We start from the raw sequence: 15,791 nt of genomic DNA, 5'->3' as shown, positions 1-15,791 counted from the left end.
TGGGGGCGGGTCACAAGTTCAGTGGCATTCACTGGGATCGGGGAGTATGGGACCGCGCACGCCTTCAGGCTGGAATCCCACTCCACCCCCTCCCTGGCATCTTGCCATTGCCGGTGGAAAATTATGGATATGCCTGTGGGGCAGACCTTCTCTGACCCCCACATACAGACATAAATCCCCTGATCCGGTTCCCACCACTTGTCCCAGCACACACTCAATCCCCCGTGAGTCCCTGTAATCGTCCGATGGGTATTGTTCCTCAATCGTTCCCACCTGACTGCGGGGTTTCCCATAATCTTGCTCAGTTTCCTGAGTCACCACCACCTATCCAAAGGAATCTGTCCCTTGCATGTTAAACATACACGTTTCCCTACGGTGACGCTGACCCTTGTGGCAACGGCCTGTACCCTGGGGCACAGGAGGGAGGCCTCCCCGTACGTGAACCCGGTCTGGCTGGAGTACTGAGTCGAATTGGACCCCAGCTACCCTGGCCACCTTCCCTCGTGGAAGTAAATGGCGAGCTCCTCCGCATCCCGTTCGCCACTTCCATCGGTAACTATAAGTGCTCTATCTCCTGAGCACCCATAGACATGGGAGTCCTCCACATCATCTCGCTTTCCAATGCTCATTCCTATCAGGGCAAGTAGGAGTACGCCCCCCTTCATCCTGAAATCCTTTCCTGCAAAGAGATACAAGAGCATATAGCCAGGTCCCGCGGAGATTCTCTGGCTTGGGTGAAGCATAGTCGAGTCTTGCGACCTCGATTCAAATACAAACACTCTTAACAATATTACTAAACTACCAATCACCTTATTTAAACTTAAACTAAACACTCACACTTAGCAATATCAAACTTAAAATGACTTAACTATGTACATCCGCCGCCCGTCTCCGGGCGGCCAGCCTAATCCCTGTTCGGGCTGCGGCACACCGCTCCCTGCGGTGTGGCCGCACTGTCCTGTACTTTCGGTCCCTCACAGCCTGTGGCTGCTGACTGGGGACCTCTGTCCTTAGACTTACCCCTAACTTGGGAGGCTGTCCCTTTAAAATGGGGAGCCGGTGACCATGGTTTCCTTGACTGGGGCGTCCGTTGGGACCTTCTAGGGACTTTGGCGGGTGGGGTTTTCTTGGCTGGTGGGCCTTTAACCCGAACCGCTGCCCCCTCCGGTGTGATCTGTGGGCTTACCACTACCGCTGGCTGGGAATCTTCTTCCTCAGGCTTTACCCCTCCTGAACCTGGGCTAGGGGCAGGTAACTCTTCGCAGCCTGTTGCTGCGGGCTGAGGGTCTCCGCCCCCAGGACCCAAGTCTGGGTCCGGGGCGGGGCCTTCGCCCTCGGGTCCCTCCTCCTCTAAAACTGGGTCAGGGGCGGGGTCTTCGCTTTCGGGTCCCTCCTCAGCTGAATCCCAGAAGAGTGGGGGCGTGTCCCAATCGGTGGGCGGGATGGCCCCTCCCCTTAAACAAGCCACAGCGCCTGCCTGTGCAGTCTGTGAACTTGTTCCCGCTGCAGGCTGAGGATCTCTATCCTCAGACCTTACCCCAACTGACTGTTCTCTCTTCTCGGGTTTAAACAGTTTACACTGATTAATATAACTAGCAGCCTGTTTTAAAGTCTCGTCCGCTGCCTTGAACGAGCCTTCTATGGACTCCCCATTCTTTCTCCTTACTGGGACGGCCTTAAGGACGGGGGGGCTTGGACCTGCTTTAAGTCCGGGGCTAAAGCTACCACCTGCGTGCCTCCCTTGTCCCGGATTGCGGCTACCGAACCTGTCCGATAGGGGTCCCAGAACTCTCCTTCACTAGCCCTCTGCTTGGCCACCTCGTTGGTCCTTTGGTTACCCTCCCACGTGGTTGGGAGGGATCCTAAATCTATGGCCAAAGGTTTGGCCATTTCCCCAACCTGCTCGTTCCCTATGGCTCCCATTAGGCTAAATGGGACCTCGTTAGACCAGGGTGAATTGGTCGGGTCTTCCGAATGGACTACCGTGCTGGAAGCTCCAGTGTCCACCGAATATCTCCCCTGCACCGTCTTCACCCGCATCTTAACACAGGGCCTGCTCCCCTCATCGTTTTCAAGGGGACACAGGTCGACAGGCTGCGCTGGTTCTAGTCAGGGCTGTGGGTTGGATGGGGCTGACGGAGTCAGAGCACCGGTAGTGGCTGGTACTCTCCCATGGCCAGTCAATAAGGACCTCATGGTGTCCAAAAATGACTCGACCGCGGCGGGAGGGATTCCTGCCTCTGCCTTTTGGGCTGGGGCTGTGGAATTCGTTCCCTTGTTATCTTTCCAAGGGTTTTTGCACTCCTTCCTCCAGTGTCCGTCCTTCCCACACCCGTAACAATTAAGCTTAGTGCTAGAAGGGTTATTCCCTTCCTGATGCCACTCCTTCCTACCCTGTCCGGGTTTTACCTCATGCACCTTCCCCTTAGGTGGGTGTGCATCGGCTCCCCTACCGTTCTTATAGGCTAGGGTCAACTGTCTGATCACCCTAAGTTCGGTGGTCTGGGGATTTTTGGGATCGAACCAGACTTCCGCCTTGGCCCGGACCTTTGGCAAGCTATTTGCCACCAGGCAACGGAGCCAATGGGCCAACTGATCCCAGTTCAGGAATGCCCGGTTAGGTGCCCCAGGACAGGCGCTCCTATAAACCGGCCATAACCGGTCCGCGAAAGCCTGCGGGGTTTCCCCCGTGAGCTGCACGGTCCTCTCCACACGGGAGAAAGGACATCCCTCATTCATCCTCATGGCCTCCAGAACTTCATCCCTGAGCTCCTCATACCCGCTCTGTCCCTTCTTACACTCGTCTGAGAGGGATTGGAGGAGCCTACTCTCCAGGGAGAATAGCAGCATTTTGGCCTGCTCAGCGCCATCGCAGTCGTTGACGCTGGCTGCCTGCTCTACTTCCCTGAAGTGGATCGAGGGGTCTCCCTTTTCAGAGAGCTTTGGGACATGGCTCACCTTAGCCCTGAGCTGTTGAGTGCTATAGGGTAATACGAACTGGTTTTGGAGGGGCCCCTCATCCTCGCCATTAACAGGTGGGCTGAACCTCCAATGCCGGGCTGGGCACATCGGGCCTGGCTCCGGCCTCTCTTGCGGGGGTTGCTCCACCTCCGCTTCTACCCCTGACTCCACCCCACCTTGCCTCCAGACCTCGCTAAAATCTGGCGCAACGGGTGGTGGTCGTGGGACCTCCTGTTCCTCAACCGGGTCACCCCTTGGCACTACCAGTGATGTCTTAACTGTTCTCCCCTCGTTCCCTGTGAAATCCGCTTGGCCTGCCTTCGGGCTTATGAGGCACACCATGCCCTTTGCCTTCCTTAGGGCCAGGCTCAGATTCTCTATCTGTTCCTTGCAGGGGCCATGATCTGCATCTTCAAACCCCTGTTAAATCATTAGCTTGTAAGCTGCCTTTATATCCTTCACTTTCTCCTCTTGCTCTCTTACTTGTCTCGCTAGGCGGGCGTTCTTTTCCCGCAACCTCAACTCATTACCCTTGGCTTCGGTGACTTGGCACTGTAGGTATTCCAACCTGGCCTTATGTTCTCCCATTAACTGTACCCTTTCCTGATTTAGGGCCTGCAATGCTATCAGTAACTTCTCCCCTGCTAGAGCTTTGACCTGGATCTCCAGGGCTGACTCCTTTATCTTGGCTGCCTGTGCTGCAAAGAGCCTGTCCAAAAGCTGGACCTGCTTCTTGAAACACATCAGCCAGACTGCCTTCTCTAGGGATTTCTTGTGCTCCTTTCCTTCTGTCCACTTAGCTGCGGCATCTACCGGACGCCCAGCCTTTAAGAGAGTGGTGATCCGCTTCTTTGTGATATTCACCTTGCTAAACACATAATCAGAAATCCTTTCCTCCATCATGGTTTGCTCGTCCGAACCATTGTCTACTGTATCGCACCCCTGTTGCCGGTGTCCTGCTGCGGTCGCCATTTCTGTAGGGGGTGGTGTGTGCCCAGTCAGCTCTGCCCCTGACTGTCCCTGAGCAGTTCGAATCGCTCCCACACCCCTGGGTTCCAGACACCGGACTTCGGTACAGGCGGTGATACAGAAAATCAAGTAGGCAAGTGGTTTGGTACAAGAAAACCGTAATTTTTATTAAAGGCACAATACAACACAATCTTACTGAGAATTGCTGATATAGTTACAGGCATAAAACAATTACCCTTATATGGGAATGGGGAACACACGGCACATCGAGGGAAACAAATACATCAAAGATCCCCTTATCCTTATCCCACCCCCAATACCTAACTAGATTAAGCTATGAGGGGCCAGGAATTCATGCTCACCAATTCGAAACCTGTTGATTTAACTGGCAATGGGTTTTGAGGTTCACTTGTGTTGTCCTTTGGGGTTCGCCATCGTCACGTGGTCACAGGGCGTGGTGATGGAGCCGTCCGAGTAAAGTACCCCTTTCTTCTTCGTCAATGTCTTTGTTGATTCGCGATGGGTCTTCTTATTCTTCCTCAGACGGTTTGGTTGCCGACGGGTTTTTTGACGGTTGGGGCTCGGTTGGCGGTTTATATTGTCAACTTGATTTTACTACCCATGCTTCGAACACCATCTTATTCTTAAAAGGGCTTGACTGTCCGATTTTTCTAGCCAGGCATTAAACGGCAACTTATTCTCAAAGGCTTTGAACACCAACTTATTCTCACAAACGCCAGCTTATAACTAAGCCGTTTGTCCCCCAACGCGTCTTTCCGCTGCCCTTCTCTGCCTTTACCGGTTTACCATTTGTGTCATCTCGTCTCGTCTGGCCGGTTGCGGCCTGTGTGTCCTGTGCTCATTTGGTTCGGTTCTGTCCTCCTCCCGCGTCTGGCCCCCGGTGTTGTAATGGGCGTCCTCGGTGTCGAGCAGCATGGGGAGGGAGGAGAGGAAGCGAGCGATCGAGAGAAGGGCTAAGCAGCAAGAGATAAGAGAGCAATCACTACCGATGGGCCTACAATTATACCCGGTTCTTCACCCCTTACCTGCGCACCAAATCAGGCCAGTTCTTTGTCTAACTTTTGGCGGGCTCGTCTAAATGATTACAGTCATTTATTTTAACGACTTCTGGGGTGGTTGTCTCCTTGTTTTAATGGCTTCGATATCCTGGCTGTTTGTTATTTATGAAAAATAACCGGGTTTCCTGGCTCGGCAGCTACCTGTGAGCTGTTACCTATTTTGTATGCAAACAGATTGATTAGGTCCATTCTGACTTGATCTGTGTTTACCGAGCTGTCTGGCTTTACAAAGTCTCTCCACAGCTTTATGCATGTTAGGTTTCGTTTCAGGGCCTGCCTTTTTGCAGGGCCTTGCTTTTAAAATCCTGTCGGTTTTGGTCACGAGGTTTCAGAGTCCATTTTGGGTACCCTTTTTAATAACTTGTCCATGCAGGGTCTCTTTATCCATAACTTTTGGGGAATGTGGGAATTTTGAGAAACCTACATACACCATCCCGACATGAACATATATCAGCTGTTTCTTTATCATCGCTGGGTCAGAATCTTGGAACTCCCTCCCTAACGGCACTGTGGGAGCGCCCTCACCACACGGACTGCAGCGGTTGAAGAAGGCGGCTCACCACCACCTTCTCAAGGGCAATTAGGGATGGGCAATAAATACTGGCCTTGCTAGCGACCTCCACATCCCAGGAATGAATTGAGAAAAATGTTTTTTTTTTAAATATGACCGAGGTCCTGGTGTTGCTGTGCCAGGACCACATTATTGGCCTCAATGTGTGCCACTGTTGGAGGACATCTCCTCCCAGTGCCTATTGATTTGTGTGAGCATCTACCGGCTTTTAGACTACTTCTGTCATGGCTGCCTCCAAGTGAGTTGAAGTCAGCAAACACATGTTTTGACCTCCAGAACTTTCACACCAATGGTGGGAATGTTCATGAGAAATAGTCCAAAGGCCTGTGTGATTGAGATCTCCACTGCATGTGTTCAAAGTCAGGCTGCAGTACAGGTAACCGGTGATCCATATCCTAACATCCCTTGAGGGAGACAGCAATGTTTATCTGAGTACTAAGCTCCTCCAAACTGTCCACTGGACCCTCAATACGGCTCCATTTGAAAGCAGACTCACTCAGATTTATATCCACAATGAATTCACTAGAGGTACTCAACATGCTGCCCTCCACCCTATAACTGATCATAGAATAGAATCATAGAATGGTTACAGCACAGAAGGAGGTCATTCGGCCCGTCAAGCCCGTGCCGGTTCTCTGCAAGAGCACTTCAGCTAGTCCCATTCCCCCGCCCTTTCCCCGTAACCCTGCAATTTTTTTTCCTTCAGGTACTTATCCAATTCCCTTTTGAAAGCCATGATTGAATCTGCCTCCACCACCCTTTCAGGCAGTGCATTCCAGATCATAACCACTCGCTGGGTAAACAAGCTTTTCCTGATGTCGCCTTTGGTTCTTCTGCCAATCACCTTAAATCTCTGTCCTCTGGTTCTCGACCCTTCCGCCAATGGGAACAGTTTCTCTCCATCTACTCTGTCCAGACACCTCGGGGGAGAAATTCAGGTCATTTGCGCCTCCCGTTAATGCCCCCGGGGGCGCTAACGGGGCACAAACGACTTTGCGACCGGGCGCGGTGCCGCTAACAACTCCCGCCATATTCGGCGGGAGATTAGCGGTGGCGCTACGGCATTGCGCCCCGATCCCCTGCGCCCATAGATCGTAAATTGGGTATCGCCCCCCTGAAGCCGTGCCGGGCGATGACAGCGACAGCTTCAGGCGACGCTCACTGGACGGTCGGCCGCTACCGGGCGAAAATTAAAGGGGAGGTGGCCGGCTGCTGTTGAAAAAAATGTACCGTTTTCGTTGCTGCTCCGGTGACGGGTTCGGTGCCGAGATCGCTCAGCACTCCCGCTCCCCGCTGGTCCAGGTCGGTGGCTTCTTCTGTGGCAGCGTATGCAGCCTGGGCCCTTCCCTTTAATTGAGGGAAGAGCCCCTCGTACGTGGCAGCGATACGCGGCCCAGTGCGTAGCGCTGCCGAGCCGTGCGCCCCGCTCCCGCCCCAGGAAGGAAGTGGAGCGCTTGATTTATCGCTCCACTTCCTTCCGGGGGCGGTAACCCGAATGGGACGGAATTTCCACGTCTGGCGCAAAATGTCCCGCCTCCCAGATTTTACCACCCCCAAACAGGGTGATACGCAATTTCTCCCCCCTCATGATTTTGAACACCTCTATCAAATCTCCTCTCCGCCTTCTCTGCTCTAAGGAGAGCAACCCCAGCTTCTCCAGCCTATCCACGAAACTGAAGTCCCTCATCCCTGGAATCATTCTCATCAATCTTTTCTGCACCCTCTCGAAGGCCTTCACATCCTTCCTAAAGTGCGGTGCCCAGAATTGGACACAATGGCCCAGAAATTCGGGTCGGGGGCTTCCCGCGGGTGCAAGCCTCCGACCTGCACTTACCTAGCGCGCCGGCCGTTGTGCTGTGGGCCCGCATGGGATTCCGATCCTGGGCCTCCTCCAGCTGCCGGCGCGCAGTGCTTGCGTATCCCAGGGGTGCAGTTAGTTCGAAGCGTCCCCTGGGACCACGTGGGCCATGGAGAGCCAATGGTAGCAGGGAAATGCCCATTCATAAAATTGACAGGAAGACCTGTCAAAACTTTAAATACTGTAAGCCCCAAAACATCACTAAAACTTCAAATAAATTTTTTAAAAATCACATTTTTAAAATAACTATAAATTACATAAATTAACTATTTCAAACAATAATTTAAATTTTTGAAAAAATTAATTACATTTTCTAATGGGGCTAAAAATAAACTTACCTTTCTTTAAAGTATTTAAAAATAATAAACCTGTAGAAGAAATGTTTTAATTTTAATTAATTCACCACTTACCTTGTTAAAAGCAGGCCTTGCGACTGCTTTTTAAAAGTGTAGCTGCTGGAGACTTACCCTCCCGGAGAAACCTGCAAAAAAAACATAAATTCGATGCGTACGCGCTGCCTCTCCGGCACACGCGTTCGACCTCTGAACCCCTTCCTTTAAGGGAATGGAAGTTCCGGTTTCCCACGCATGCGCTGTGCATGCATGAAACTGGCACTTTCGTTGGGCCTACGGGTGAGTACCCAGCACATACTCACCCGTGGGGACCCGAATTTCTGGGCCAATACTCCAGTTGAGGCCGAGCCAGTGTTTTATAAAGGTTCATCATAACTTCCTTGCTTTTGTACTCTGTGCCTCTATTTATGAAGCCCATGATCTCGTATGCCTTGCCACCTTCAATGAGTTGGCCTCTCATTAAACACCACTCACCAATACCCTTTCCTCACCAGTGCTGGTCTCCTTATCCTCAGAGAGTCAGGCCTGTTATGTTCATTAATAAATAGACATTCTTATTATGAACACAGCTAGCTTCTAGCTCGTCATTTATTCAGTACACGTTCTCTAGGTACAGTATCTGTGGAGATGCTGCATGTGTGCTCCTGTGTGCAGGCTGCCATCTTGACTGTTGCCTTGTGGGTAGCCTAGCCTCATGGGCAATGTAGTCTTAATGTATGTATAGCTGGGTAGTGTAGTTTTATACATGCAGCTATATACAGCTCCACCTAGTGTCCACCACAGAATGACATGTTATTGATCACTACATCCCCCTTTCTTTGGAGGATTAACAAAATCAATATCACTCAACTTTCCAGAAAACAATGAAGATAATATCAGTAACACTTTTGTTAGTGCTCTATAAACATAAACATTTTCAAAACAGTCAACACATTTTCAAAGCTTTACATTGTACTCAAAGATTAAGTCTATCAGGCTCTTTTACTTCACGTGTGGATCTTCTCAACACGGGTAAGTCTGATGTGTCTTCATGAGATTGTCCTGGCGGTGAATGATAAGATGCAGTTGCGGCATTGTCATCAATCTGCTCTTGTATAGATCGAGGTCTCCTTGCGATCTTTGCTTGGAGAGGGTTTCAGTGTTTCCTTCACTCTTCGTGCCATAACTCTCAATGTAGTCAATGCACTCTCGAAAAACTGCTGGCAGCTGGATCCCATCATACAGCATAGTCCTCTCAGCAGCCTCGGCTAATGGAACACCAATGATTGGCCTGAGGGAAGAAGGAGTATCCACCGGAACTGCTTCCTGCTCTGGTGCAGGCTTCTTCTTTTTCTTTTTCTCTTTCCACTGCTTAACAACATCTGCTGCGGTTATATCTTTGGACTTTTTCTCCTTGTGTTTTTCCTCTTTGTGCTTTTCTTCCTTTGGCTTCTCTTTGACCTTAAAGTCTTTTTCTTTCTTCTTGGAGAAACTAGGCTTTTTGAAGACATGGATACCCTTTGGCCTTTTCATCCTTGATGGGCTCTCTGCTTCATCACCTGAGTCATCTGGTCTGCTTATGGCACAGTTTATATGGTAAACTCTTTTGACCAGTTCTAAGTCTTCACAAGCTTTGTCACCTAATAGTGAATCAAGTCTTTCAGCCACAACAGAAAACATGAGATGATGCACTTTGTCTTTGACTGTCACTTTAAGTCTGCATACACCTAAGCTATCTATTTTCTGTCCATTATAGCTCTTCAGTAGTACTGACTTTTTCTGTATTTTGGGCTTTTCTTTCATATTTTTTTATGTCACTCATACTGATTAAGTTTGCTTTTGCCCCAGTGTCCAGTTTCAATGTAACTAATGCTCCATTTATCTGCAGTGGGATCATCCATTTGTCCTCTTTTACTGCATTAACTTTATGTTCAGCATTGTCTATTTCTGAGGGCTGCACATTTTCTGTATCTTTTTTGATATCGTCACATGACACCATTCCTACAAAAAATGTCTCACTTAAATCAATGTCCTCAATCACATTAACTCGTTGCCCTTTCGTCGTTCTTACTTTTGAAAAGCATTGTTTGGCAAAGTGATTCTTTCCATTACATTTTGTGCACATTTTTCCAAATGCTGGGCATTGTCTTAACTGGTGTTTGTAACCACAGCGTTTACAATTAAAAATTTCATCCTCCGATTGCTTTTCATTTCTTTTCTGCCCACGTTTCTTCCCCTTGTAGGACACAGCACCAACAGCAGCATTATCACTCATTACATTCGCATCATTATTGATTTCAGTGAAAGTCTTCGCGTGATTTCGAGCTAGCTCGCTGGCTTTGCATATTGTCACAGCATTTTCCAATGTTAGTTCGGTTTCTCTCAACAGACGCTCCCTGACTTTTTTTATCATGAATACCAAACACAATCTGGTCACGAATCATGGATGCTTTCAGCTCAGAGAAATTACATGTCTGTGCTTTCAGTTTCAGATCAGTTATAAAGCTAACAAAAGTCTCATTTTGTTGCTGTGTCCGAGAACGGAAGATGTATCTTTCATACGTCTCATTCTTTCTGGGAGAGCAATGTGCATCAAATTTTTTTAGCACATCTTCTAATTTTTTTCTGTTCTCCGCTGGATTAAATACAAATGTATTAAATACCTCTATTGCCTGTGGGCCTGCAACCGTAAGCAGCAATGCTATCTTCCTTGCGTCTGGCTTCGTACCGAATCCGATGGCTGCAATGTAGAGTTCGAATTGCTGTTTAAAAGTCTGCCAGTTGTAGTCGATTTTTTCTGTGAAATTCAAACGCTCTGGTGGCTCCAAATTCTCCATGTCGCTTTTCACAATTTTCAGCAGATCTTCACCACCCTGGTACCATGTTATGTTCATTAATAAATAGACATTCTTATTATGAACACAGCTAGCTTCTAGCTAGTCATTTATTCAGTACACGTTCTCTAGGTACAGTATCTGTGGAGATGCTGCATGTGTGCTCCTGTCTGCAGGCTGCCATCTTGACTGTTGCCTTGTGGGTAATGTAGTCTTAATGTATGTATAGCTGGGTAGTGTAGTTTTATACATTCAGCTATATACAGCTCCACCTAGTGTCCACCACAGAATGACATGTTATTGATCACTACAAGGCCTAGAAATGTATCTATGCGGTGCCCGTTTTTTGGGTGCTAAACGGCCTCCTAAGCCTCCAAAATGGCAGGCAGGAAGAACATAAAATGAGCTGCCCACCATATTGGTGCCGGGGGGTGGGAGGCACCTATTAGATGTACGCCGATCACTTCTACGATGGTAATGAGGCCCGAGGCCCAAAATCATGTGCGCCTCGGGCCTATCCATTCAAGCACCGGGATTGCCCCCCCCCACCCCGCCACTTTTGAGCGTGTTCGAATATTTAGGCCTCTCGGTGTCACAGAAAATAAAGGACAATGATGTAAGTAAATTTGACGGGAACTTAATTGAACACAGAACTAACGCTCAGCTGTGCTTTTCTTTTACCCGCAGACATTAATGGACCTCAAATCTGCCCCGTACCCATCAGCACAATTGACCAGACACCCCAAAGGGATCATCAGCCTCGTCTCCGTTACCTCCGCCTCGACGGCAATGGACTCGAGCCGCCCATTCCACTTGAGCTGATGATGTGTTTTAGGCTCCTTTCTGCAATTGTGATTTAAAGAAATAAAACCTGCTCTCCAAATCAGTTCACAGCGCGAGAGAGAGAGAGAGAGATTTAAAAAACTGCAAGTCTTGCTGGTCTAGTGCTTGCAGTCTGAGATGATTCCTAGTTGTACAACTTCTAAACTGGAAAATAGACACCGAAAAATAATTAACAGTGGCGGAAAATGCGGGCAATTTTAATACATCGGTAGCAATGGCAGAAATTCAAGTACGTTAGTTTTGAACAAATACTGATAGGTACTACTTTGTAAACTGCAAATTCTGGAAATCTGGAACACAGGCAGGAAAAGTTTGAAATCCAAGTCAGTCAGCATCCAGCCGAGGAAATCTGGAACTCTTCCGCCCCCCCCCCCCAAAAGGTTGTGGATGCTGGAGCACAATTGGAGCTTTCAAGACCAAGATAGGTAGATTTGTGCTAGGTAAGGGTATCAAGGGATATGGAGCAAAGGCGGGCAAATGGAGTTGAGGTGCCAGGATCTGTTTGAATGGCGCAGCAGGCCGGAGGGGCTGAATGGCCTCCTCCTGTTTCCTAACGGAGAGGGAAAAGAAAGATTGGTGGGTTTTTTTGGGGGGAGAACTTTTTCTGAGGAAGGGTTTTGCCCGAAAGGTTAACTTGCCTTTTCGCTCTCCAGATGTGGACGGACCCTTTGCAGCATTTTTATGTCACTATATTCCTGTGCATTAGCCAGCCGCACCAAGTAGCCGATTGGATTCACTCCAACTTCACCGTGACTGGGCAGTCAGTTAACGAACGGAGGAATGGCTTAGGATTCAATGGTATGCTATAACGTTCTAAATTGTGATTTAAAAAATAAATCACGATAGAAAATTAATAGCAAAACTAGAAGCAAGAAGAAATAAAAGTCAGAAACTGCCTTGATAACATTTTCAATTGATCAGTAAGTTTGTAGATTGATACATTATCATTCAATACTGAAACACGTTTAAAACTAAACAATAAAATGCTGTAAGCCCACAGCAGGTCAGTATAGCATCTGTGCAGAGAACACAAGGAGGCCATTCGGCCCATCGTGCCATTACCGGCTCTTTGAAAGAGCTCCCCAATTAGTCCCACTCCCCTGCTCGTTCCCCATAGCCCTGCAATGTTTCCTTTTCAAGTATTTATCCAATTCCCTTTTGAAAGTTCCTATTGAATCTGCTTCCACCGCCCTTTCAGGCAGCGCGTTCCAGATCACAACAACTCGCTGCGTAAAAAAAATTCTCCTCGTCTCCCCCTCTGGTTTTTTTTGCCAATTGCCTTAAATCTGTGTCCTCTGGTTACTGGCCCTCCAGCCGGTGGAAACAGTTTCTCGATTTGCAAGTATTTTGTCTTGTGTAGTACTGTGCAAATGATCCCAGTGAAGGACTAATGGCACATTAGCGTACACTCGGATTGTACTATATATAGGGTGGGGGGCAATGTTGGGAGTTCATACTGTTGCCTGGGAGCCTCGCGCATCGCCAGCTCACCTTGTAAATTCACTCACACAATGCGCACAACCGACTTCTGATACGCGGGAACTGTGGGCAAGGCTCCCCACTGGAAACGCCAACTTGAAAATGACCGCGCCACTCCCCCCGCCCCCCGCCACCACCCCCCCGCACCCGATGTGTTCACTGAATTAACTGGAGACCCACGAGGAAACTGACGAGACGCATCGACATATTTTCAACAACAACAACTTGTATTTATATAGCGCTTTTAATGTAGTAAAACGTCCCAAGGCACTTCACAGGAGCGATTATCAAACAAAATTTCACACGAGCCAGACAAGGAGATATTAGGACAGGTGACCAAAAGCTTGGTCAAAGAGGTGGGTTTTAAGGAGCGTCTTAAAGGAGGAGAGAAAGGCGGCGAGATTTAGGGAGGGAAATCCGATAATCCCTGTATTTACTAAATCGCCACTTAAAATGTGTTCTGAAATGCAATTGTTTTATATTCCTAGATACAATAGAAAAACCTATACAGCATGATAGAGGGCATATCTATGTGCAACTAGATCGTTATGCATAAAATGTGCTTTATTATACAGTAATTTAGAGTTAAGACGTTTATAATATTGGAATAGTGCCGTGTAATATGCATGTTATTATAGCATTGCAACATCATACAATAAAGATGCATGGACAAGTTTAATTTATTTCCATTTCAGGTAAATATGCTACTGGAGTGATTTTATATTATTGCAATATAATAAAATGCCAAAAAAAAAGAAATCTACCTAACTTATTACAACTTGTGCATGGACGGAGATCTGTGGATGGGTTTGCTGCAATGACGGATAGACATGTGCACACGTCTGAAATTCCTCTTTGTGCTCTTTTGTCAAAGAATTTAACCTATGGCTTAACACTGCTGGTTAGACAGCGGGGAGGGGAATTATAGCCGATTTGCATGATTGTATCCCACAGTGAAACCACAGATAACATTTTCACTGGCACTCTCTCGATGCAATAAATGTGGGTCGAATTTAGAATAATAAACAAGCACATTACTCTTATCATTAAACTAAATTACTGTAATATAGAATCATAGAATGATCACAGGAGGCCGCCATTCGGCCTGTCGAGCCCATGCCGGCTCGCTGCAAGAGCACTTCAGCTAGTCCCACATCCCTGCACTTGCCCCGTAGCCCTGCAATTTTTTTTCCTTTAGGTACTTATCCAATTCCCTTTTTAAAGCCACGATTGAATCTGCCTTCACCACCCTCTCAGGCAGTGCATTCCAGATCCCAAACACTCGCTGCGTAAAAAAGCTTTTTCTCATGTCACCTTTGGTTCTTCTGCCAATCACCTTACATCTGTGTCCTTTGGTTCTCGACCCTTCCGCCAAAGGGAACAGTTTCCCTCTATCTACTCTGTCTAGACCCCTCATGATTTTGAATACCTCTATCAAATCTCCTCTCAACCTTCTCTGCTCTAAGCAGAACAACCCCAGCTTCTCCAGTCTATCCACGTAACTGAAGTGCCTCATCCCTGGAACCATTCTCATAAACCTTTTCTGCATCCTCTCTAAGGATCTTCACATCCTTTCTAAAGTGCGGTGCCCAGAGTTGGACACAATACTCCAATTGAGGCTGAACCAGTGTTTGATAAAGCTTCATCATAACTTCCTTGCTTTTGTACTCTCTGGGCTGGATTTTATCAATGGAGGTGAGTAGGAGGCGGGACTCCCACTTTTGGGGTTGTAGTCCCACCTCCATCGAGTTGTGGCCAACCCACTCGATTTTCCCTTGATTGACCTTGTTGAGCCCACCCAGCGGGCTCAGCAGGCCAATTAAGGGCCACCCGGCAACAGGTGACATCACAGATTGACATTTCATCTGTCAAGAGCTTTTGACAGATGAAATATCAGCGTTTGACAGCTGTTTGAAGCTGTCAAACACTGACAATCTGTACTCTAAGTTAATTCCTTCCTCTCGGGCTGATTTAGAGATCTCTCCAGAACAGAAAGCAGATGCTGCAGCTTTTGACAGCTCGCGGCCATTCTGCTTTCTGTGCCGGTGAGATGAGGGACTCCCGAGACCTGAAGGAAGGAAGCCTGCATTAGTAAGTAAAGGTAAGTAAAACTTCTTTAAACACTTTACACACACCAAACACACTTACCTCTGCACTCATGCACCCATCACTCACCTGAACACCGGACATCTCGAACCCTCCAAGTCCTTCAGCCCGACGGTCCGCCTCGCTAACTTGGCGTGGTTTGGAGCTGTCGGGCAGCCCACACTTCAGGGATAAAAATAGGGATTAGCCTAAAAACTGCCTGTTAACTACCTGTTAATAGGCAGTTAATTGGCACTAATCCCCTTCCCGCCTTGGGGAGGCGGCTCCTAGCACAGGTCGGGTAGCCGCCTCCTGGGAAACGGGTATGGAGGCGGGTTGGGGGCAGGATGGGTTCGTGCCCCCCGATTTCGCGATTTTAACACCCCACATGCCTCCATTCCCACCTCCACGGCCCTGGGAAATTCTAGCCCTAAGCCTCTATTTATAAAGCCCAGGATCCCATATGCTTTTTTAACCGCTTTCTCAACCTGCCCTGCCGCCTTCAACAGATTGTAAAATGTGCAGTTACCAAACTACCCAACTTCACAATGGACAGTCGGGGTGATTCTGAAATCACATGGCTAACTCAAGCGCACAGGGAACGTGTCTGAGCGAATTGGATGCCACAATGATTTCGCCCCACCTCCAAAATTGTGAGTGCAGCTTCCCCATCAGAGCATGGGATGGCAGAGTCACCCCCGGCAACTAATGGGTTCCAATTCTTATTGTAATGCATTTCATGCCTGATTTGTTTCAAGAGGTAAGGTTTTTTCATATTCC

The 15,791-nt window shown here is 48.3% G+C and overlaps 1 protein-coding gene across 1 annotated transcript in view; it reads left to right on the top strand.

Moving 5' to 3' along the window:
* Window positions 1–13,601, top strand: part of kera (keratocan) — a 34,888-nt gene extending 21,287 nt beyond the window's left edge. Inside the window, exon 2 of the mRNA XM_086009758.1 lies at window positions 11,292–13,601. Coding sequence (XP_085865884.1) covers window positions 11,292–11,464 — 173 coding nt within the window. The 3' untranslated portion in view covers window positions 11,465–13,601. The remainder of the gene's footprint in view (window positions 1–11,291) is intronic.
* The last annotated feature ends 2,190 nt before the right edge of the window (window positions 13,602–15,791 follow it).

Source organism: Somniosus microcephalus, chromosome 16 (genome assembly GCF_052327205.1).
Source record: "Somniosus microcephalus isolate GS21.2 chromosome 16, FLI_Smic_1.0, whole genome shotgun sequence".
NCBI lineage: Eukaryota > Metazoa > Chordata > Chondrichthyes > Squaliformes > Somniosidae > Somniosus > Somniosus microcephalus.
This window is presented reverse-complemented; position numbering and strand designations above follow the sequence as displayed.